General features: G+C 39.4%; 1 protein-coding gene across 1 annotated transcript in view; it reads right to left on the minus strand.

Annotated features, from left to right (window-relative positions):
* Positions 1-8,220, minus strand: part of LOC101996869 (cytochrome P450 3A2-like) — a 14,719-nt gene extending 6,499 nt beyond the window's left edge. Inside the window, exons 1-7 of the mRNA XM_013355331.2 lie at positions 8,105-8,220; positions 7,490-7,603; positions 7,313-7,401; positions 6,875-7,023; positions 3,374-3,501; positions 2,418-2,487; positions 278-438 (exon numbers count right to left, since the gene is read on the minus strand). Of these exons, the coding sequence (XP_013210785.1) occupies positions 278-438; positions 2,418-2,487; positions 3,374-3,501; positions 6,875-7,023; positions 7,313-7,401; positions 7,490-7,603; positions 8,105-8,170 (777 nt within the window). The 5' untranslated portion in view covers positions 8,171-8,220. The remainder of the gene's footprint in view (positions 1-277; positions 439-2,417; positions 2,488-3,373; positions 3,502-6,874; positions 7,024-7,312; positions 7,402-7,489; positions 7,604-8,104) is intronic.
* Between the last annotated feature and the right edge of the window lie 385 nt (positions 8,221-8,605).

An 8,605-nucleotide genomic window follows, 5' to 3' on the forward strand; every position in this document is an offset into this window, starting at 1 on the left:
TCTGTGAGTTCGAGACCAGCCTTGTCTACAAGAGCTAGTTCCAGGACAGGCTCCAAAACCACAGAGAAACCCTGTCTCGAAAAAACAAAAAAAAAAAACAAAACATGGTGGAGAGTGATTTGGAAGAATCCCATTATAGGTCTATGACCTATAAACCTCCCTCTCCACACACACACACACACACACACACACACACACACACACACACACACACACACCACTGTAGTTGATGAGAAGGTATCTCTTTTTCCTCGTATTCCAACCACTAACTATTCACCTTATTGGGCAGAGCCACATCGATCTCCTCCTGAAGTTTCTTCTGGATATCAGGGTGAGTAGCCAGTAAATACAGGGTGAAGGCAAGGGTGCTGCTGGTGGTTTCGTAGCCAGCAAAAATAAAGACAACTGACTGGGCCATCATATCCATGTCAGATAGAGCTGAAAGTAAGAAAACATTTCAGAAAGTTGGGTAGGGTGTACCAACATAAAAAAGATGAGGGGAAAATCAAATGATGTTCCTGTTTCCCGAAGGAAATATGGAGAAGCCACTCAGTCACTCTGGGACTGTTATTACCCTGACATCCATGTGACAGCCAGAGAAAGAAAAGATTGCTTCAGCCAGGATGTCCCATGATTTATGCTATTTTCATAAACCATCACTATCAGTGCACAACTTCAAGGCATGTAATTTACTATTTTTAGGATTTATTTTTATTTTTATTTATGTGTATTTGTGTGTGTATGGGTTCTGTGTATGGAGGGGTATCTGTGGAACCCAGAAGAGGGTATTTGATCCCCTAGAGATAAAGTTTTAGAAGGTTGTGAACTTTCAGAGGTAGGTTCTGAGTACTGAACTCCAGTCCTCCTCTAGAGCTTAAGATTTGTAATTTTTATTTATTTGTGTATGTGAACTCACATGTGTACAAGTGCCCACGAAGAACAGAAGATGGCTATGGAGCCCATGAGCTGGAGTTACAGGCAGTTGTAAACCTTTTGCCATGAGTGCTGTGACTCTTTTGTTGGTAAAGTTTTTCCTATTTAGTGTAAATAACTTGCTACTAAATTGAAACTGGACTATAAACCCACAATCAGTGGGTATTTTAAAAATTAATATCTGTTTTAGCAATCAAAATTGAAACAGAAGGGCTGAGGATATGTAGCTCCATAGGTAGAGCGCTAACCTGACATGCATAAAGTCATAGGTTGAATCTCCATCACTGAATAAACTAAGCATGGTAGTATAGAAGTTAAAAGGTCATCCTCAGGCACACCATGAATGTGAAGACAGCCTGGGCTAAATGAGACCCTGTTTCAAAAGGAAGAGGAGAAAGGATAGATCAATTTGAAGTTAGCTGATCATATGAAAGGGCTTCATGCAGATAAACTGGAGATAATTCACACACAAAATACATAATGACTTTGAAAAGCAAATTTGGGGATCTAAAAGATCATATTGCTATACACAAACAATTGTATAAATTGTAGAAATAACGAAATAGGTAAGAATGGAAGACTCCCGTTACATTAGCTACTGATAAACACATGTAGAATAAAGTCTATAAATTAGCAACCATGATAGTAATGATGCTTGTAAATTAAAACTTAAACATAAATGGGGGGCGAGAGAGATGACTCAATGGGTAAGAGAATTTGCTTCACAAGCATGAGTACCTGAGTTTGAATCTTCACAGTGCTCATGTCAAAAATCAAGTGTGGTAATACAACCATGTAACCCCAACTCTTAGATCATAGGGACCTGCTGGCTGCCAGACAGGTTTAATGAGAGACTTTGTCTGGAAAAAAGGCAGAGTTTGATTGAGGAAAACACTTGGTGACTTCCTCAGGAATCCATACACACATAGAGGTGTACACATGTGAACACACTCATGTACACACATGCATATGCTACCTTAAGAAGATAAAAATACAAAAGTAATTTTAAGTGTGTAAAAGAATGAGGAGAACCGGTGTATTTGTACAAGGAGGCTTTCCCAAGATTCCACTTATTTAACACATAAACGTAAACTTTTTACCAGAGATTCATGTAGAGAACACATGTATACAAAAGGCTCCAGAAAGTGTAAGTACCATTTGGGTACATGCCTCCTGACTGGATGTTTAGACTCAAATGTCTAGGTAGAGCTCCCAGTTAATATGCTAGGAAAGACAGAAATAGCACCTGTGTAGACCTAGGTGACACGCAGAGACTGTTGAAGACTTCCATCATGGCTACCCTTCATATTTGGAACAAACTTGTATCCATGTGCTTCTAGAAAATTCCATGTAGATATAGCCGTGTCCTTTCAGTAACCCGACAGAACTATTCTTATGTTAAACAACTTTCCCACATATTTTCTGAGCAATCTGACCACTGCCCATGGGCTTCCTTGTTCATAGACCAGGGAGACCTTGGTTACCTTTATGAGACTCTTTGTCTTTGGAATTGTTATGAGAGTTCATCATCAGCTGAAGAAAATCCACTCGGTGCTGGAAGTAAAAGAAAAGTTGAAAAAATAGGTCAGAGGTCAGAGGTGGACTTGGAGTGTAGAAGCTTAACCTCCTTTCTGAGAATGTAGCTACCTTAAAGTCACAAATGTGGCTAGGGTTGCTTGAGCCATGACAGAACAAAAGCACCAGTGGCTAAGCCAGGAAGCAATCCAGCTACCCTATCAACCACTTTTACAATAAATTACATCAGATATACTTTTAAACAATAACAGTGATTTTTGAAAATCTTTTTGAAGGAGGTGAAAATAGTATTTCCCTTATTTTAATCACTCTTATCTTTCCTCAGAGAATTTCATAGATGTATACAATGAGATATGGTCATACCCATTCCACCATTTCCTCTATTTAATTCCTTCTAGATCCCTTGTAACATTTCTCCCTCCAGACTTCATGACCTCTTCTTTTTAAAAATCCATTGAGTTCAAATGATGCTGCCCATAAGTACTTGGCTGTAGGACTATCTGCTGGTGCATGGGAAACTGACTGGTGGCAACACCCTCCCTCTGCAGTCATCAACAGCCAATATTTCTTCAGTAAGGAGTGAAACTTGGAGAGGTCGTCTCTCATCTAAAGTGGAGATTTTGTGGTCTTGATGTTGCACAGGTCTTTGCCCTTGCCATTTTTTTCCCCAATCCTTATGCAGTGCACTCTTGGTTTCATTCCGATTGTTAAGAGTTAATTCCTAACTTACTTTCAGTATTTTTTAAAATTTTAACCTCTCTCACAGAAATAGAAATATTCTTTTTCTCTCTCTAAATCTAGTCTTCTTTATTTACCTTTAGTGACAGCTGAAGGGAAACACACAGTTCACATATTCACAGCTCAACATGTTATCAAACCCTGGACCTCTCATGAAAACATTCACCTTCTGCTTAGTATTTAGGCGATTTTCCTTCATTCTTTCCACAAAGCTTTTGAAAAATGCTATCGAATCCTTAGGAAACACGGAGACATTTAACCTCTCATACATTGGCGTGAGGAATGGAAAGAGTACTGGAAAAGAAAGATAAAAAATAAGTTTTAGTGGAGATGCAAGTTTCATTTTGAGAAATCACAAACAATCCAAAGAACAAGTCACCGGGGTCTCAAACAACCAAAGTCTCTCTGTGACCTTTCTCACACTGGATCACCATCATAATACTTCTTCTGCATTCTGGGGTACTCAAAGGAACAAATCTGACTATTGGATTTAACTCTGCTTTTGTAGTTTGTGTGGATTCAAAATATAGACACGGCCATTGACATAGTTCAATAGCTAAAGTGTCCTGCAGAAGAGCCTAACAACCTGCATCTGAAAAGCTAATCAGACATTGTGGAAGGAGAGAACAAACTACTGTAAGTTGTCCTCTAATCTGCACATTCCACAAAACACCAAAGCACATGTGTGCAACACACACAAATATATCAATGTATTTCTTCTTAAGCTAGTAAGTCAATCAATCAGTGAATAATAAATAAATAAATAGTAAAGAAAGAAGAGCCAAGATAGCATTTGTTTCTCAACTGGTGTGATATAAACAAAACAAAAGATTGGGGGAGGTAGTAGGAATGGAGTATCAGATGCACATAAGGAAAAAACGTAATGAGCCACATGGTAGAACATTGATTAATAGAAATAGGTTAATTTAAGCTATAAGAGCTAGAGGAAGCCAGGTGGTGATAGCACAGGCCTTTAATTCCAGCACTCAGGAGGCAGAGGCTGGCAGATCTCTATGAGTTTGAGGCCAGCCTGGTCTACAAGAGCTAGGTCCAGGACAGGAACCAAAACTACCGAGAAACCCTGACTTGAAAAACAAAGAAACAAAAATGAACTAGTTGGGAACAAGTCTGAACTAAGATCAAGCTTTCATAATTAATAAAAAGTTTCTGTGTCATTCATTATTTGTGTTCTGGCAGTCCAAATACAGTCCATCCATAGGCTTACAGCCTTCATTTATAAAATCTCAAATAACCAAACTTTACAGTAATAAATTCAATTTTATAACAACTAACTCCAAGGCAGGAGAGGTGGTTTGATTGATAAAATACTTGCCATGCATGCACAAGACCTGAATTTGGTACCCAGAACCCTTGTAAAGCCAAGTTCAAAGACAGGTGATCCAAATTCAGAAATAAAGAAACATCACATGATCTCCCTCACATCCAGAGTCTAGCCTATAATGACAAATGCAAATATGTGAAAGGTATAAGTGTGGATATGGGATAATGCTCAAAAGGAGACAAGGAGAGGATGATATTAGGTATTAAGAAAGGGTGGAATGTAGGCAAAAGGGCACATGAGCTGTGGATGGAAAAGTAATTGACAGAGAAAGTATTAAACTTTTAAACGAAGCACCACTGCTAACTGCACCCAGAACATATACAAAAATACTACAGGGACTGGAGAGATGGCTCCACAGGTAGCACTGGTGGTCTACAGAGGACCCAGGTTTGATTCCCAGAACCATGCCCTTTATGGCCTGAGCAGGCACTTCATCCATGTGATACAATATGTCCAGGTAAAAACACCCATAAACATAAAATAAAAATAAATAAATCCTTAAAAATGTTAAAAACAATTCTATTATGTAAGATAGATGATCTAAAAACAGACATTAACACATCTAGCTTAGCTTTTTAATTGCATTAGAACAAGGGAAATTCTAATCAAAACTACAGGTTCAGCCTGCAGCATATCCACTAAGTGGCAATGATCAAAGTCATGGGAGAGCCAAGTGTTGGGTGAAACATGGAGAATCTGGAACTCTCCTGCATTTCTAGAAGACATAGAAAATGCTATAGATACTATGGAAAATAAATGCTCAATTGTTTAATATGTTTAAGATGGGGTTACTTTGTAACTCAGGAACAAAAATTCTGAACATAGAACCCCAAACAAAAAAAACCCAAATATCAAATATAACCTTGTATGCAAATGCTTATAGCAGCAAAATTCATAGCAAACATGTAAAACTAACTTCAGTTGAACAACTAAAATGGAATATTAATTGTTCATAGACACAGAAGACAGTAATGCTTACTTCCTTTAATAATGTGCTAAATGACAGAGGCCTGTCACAAAGATGACATAGTCTATGATCCCATTGGTAGGAAATACTCAGAATATGTAAATATAGAGAAAGTGAATTGGTGGTTGCTCAGGTCAAGGCTGCTTGAAGGACAATGGTGCAAATGTGCAGCATGGCTAGAACAGAGTACTCTGCAGTTGACATTGGTAATTGGCCATGTAGATCATCAGTCAATACAGAGTCCTAAGTGGTCAAAGTGTTGGGAATAAGTGATTGTTGAGTGCTGTATCAACACCCCTACCACTACAGGCTCAAGGAACATCATGAAAGTCGATGTGGGAGTAAAATAAGAGGCAGGGAGTAGTGATGCAACATGCCATATCCAGGACGAGGCATGACCCACTCCTGAACAAACCACCTGCATGAGATCATGCCAATAATATTGGTCAGCATCCTAGCAGGCAGCATTCCTTGGACTCTCTGGGGGGACAAAGTTGAGTGAAAGATGTCTTAGGGTATTGTAGTAGGAGCTGCGGGTTGCATTCCTGCCGCCCCAGCTCCTGGTCGCCTGGCTAGCTTATGCCCCGAAATAACAGCACACAAATTGTATTCTTTTAAACACTGCTTGGCCCATTAGTTCCAGCCTCTTATTGGCTAGCTCTTACATATTGATCTAACCCATTTCTAATATTCTGTGTAGCACCACTAGGTGTGCTTACCGGAAAAGATTCAGCATGTCTGACCTGGCGGCTTGCTTCATTGTGTCTGGCTCAGAGAGGGGAAGCATAGCGTCTGAGCTCACTTCCTCTTCCTCCCAGCGTTCTGTTCTGTTTACTCCTCCCACCTATGTTTTAACCTATGAGGGCCAAGGCAGTTTATTTAACCAATGACCTTCCTCCATCAGGATATGTAAGGCAAGTGGGAGGTGAGAGTTAGGTGTGGGTATAATCAAGACACTATCAAAGGAAAAATAGAAGAATTCCAAATCAAAGCCAGGAATAGTGGCGTACACCTTTAATTCCAGCACTCAGGACGCAGAAGTAGGGAGATCATTGTGAGTTCAAGGCCAGCCTGATCTACACAGCAACTTCCAGGCCAGTTAGAGCTATATAGTGAGACCTTGTCTAAAAGAAATATGAATATTGAAAACAAGTAAGGGACTACACGTCTTTGAATGCACTGAACCTATTGGACAGTGCCTATAAGTACAATCCAAAAAGATAGTAAATTACATGTCAGGTGAATTATATACCAATAAAGTTGCTACTTTCAGTAAGTGTAGAAGAGAAGAAAGAACTGACAAGCATGGTCACACATAAGATCAATGGGTCAAAAGGCAAAATAACCATCATACATACCTACTGACAAGAATAATGGATCAAAAAAATCAAATCTTATGAAGTTCTTGGTTTTTTCCACGAAAGGGTCCTTTGGGTTGTTGAGGGAATCGACGTTTACACCAAATGCTGCACTTGTGATGACATCCATACTGTAGGCCCCAAACACTCTGATGAAATAAAGACATACACATATGCAGCAAGAAGCCTGAAATAATTCATATTCTTGGCCAAGATAGGCTAAACCACCTTAGTATTGATCAAGCACCTTCCCCTCCTACCCTCCCTTTATCCTTGTGACCTTGATACTATCATGTTTCTTTCTCAACTGTACATTTGTCATCTAGTGTCTAAAAGGGAAGAAGGAGCAGCTGGACATGTGAGACACACAGAAGGATGACGCTTCTGCCCCTGCTGCCCTTCCTCTCCCAGAACCACAGTGGATGTACCACTACTCACTTTTTCATGTCGAGAGGCTTGCCTTTCTCTGCCTCTCTTCTCAAGTATTTTACCAAAATATCTCCATACTGTTCAATGATGGGGAACATCTAAGCACAAAACACAAAGGCACCCATGGTTATCAGGTGTGGACACTCAAGTCACACAAACATTTCAACTAACAGTCCTTTTAGTCACCTCTTTGAGTTTTCCACTGGTGAAGGTGGGAGACAGCAAGGCTCGAATTCTCTTCCACTCCTCATCCTTAGATAAGGAGATGGCTTTACTCATCATACCCACTGGTCCTACATCCTAGAGTCCAAAAAAAAAAAAATACAAATATTTGCTCTTTGTAAGACAAGAATTTTCCATGGTTTCAAAAGCCAGGCAGATTTCTGTGAGTTCAAGGACCACCTAGTCTACAATGTGAATTCCAGGGCAGTCAGGGTTACACAGAGAAACTCTGTTTCTGAAAAAAACAAAATAAACAACCAAAATAAATTCAATAAGAAAAATACACTGTTTTGGATTATTAAAATGGGGAGGCTTGGGTGATGGTTCAATAGTTTAGGGTGCTTGTTGATCTTCTGGAGGAGAGAGGTTCAGTTCACGTCACACATATCAGACCTCTCCAACTGCTTGGAACACCAGATCCAGGGGACTCATCCCCCTTTCTGGACTCCATAGGAACCTACACACATATAGCATTCACTCATAAATATACATATTCAATCACACACACACACACATATATAGTTATAAATATAACAAAAATAAATCCTTAATTTTTTTAAATTTAAAAACGTTACCTACCCGTCGGTTTGTGAACACAGAATAGAATTCCTTTACTAGTATATTCTTCATCATCTCTGTGTCCATGATAGCTAACACAGGTGTCTGACCATCAAACAACCTGTGTGGGGAAAACAGCTGATTAGCCCATCAGGTTACGAAGGGGGAACCCCAAATCCACACTTTGACTCCAATGTTACATGACTTTCACTCTGATTATACAACAGGTTGTCGTAGGAGTTCCCAGTCCAACTGAGGGAGTCTGACCACAGATCCATGGAGTCTTTGTAAAGTGACAAAAAAAGATGAGGACCTTCAATAAACAATGAGTCACTTAAAGACAAAAGAGTTCATAGTGGGAATCTAATAGTCATTGTATCTTGGGTAAACATTAGAAGGAAGAAGTTGTTTCTCACTGTAGGTAGGGCAATGCGAGAATGTATTAGTTGTTTATTGAAGGTTCCAAGACCTTGAAGATATCATAGTAGAGAACAGTGATTATTTTCTATGATTTATAGAGTG

This window comes from Microtus ochrogaster, unplaced genomic scaffold (assembly GCF_000317375.1).
Source record: "Microtus ochrogaster isolate Prairie Vole_2 unplaced genomic scaffold, MicOch1.0 UNK114, whole genome shotgun sequence".
NCBI lineage: Eukaryota > Metazoa > Chordata > Mammalia > Rodentia > Cricetidae > Microtus > Microtus ochrogaster.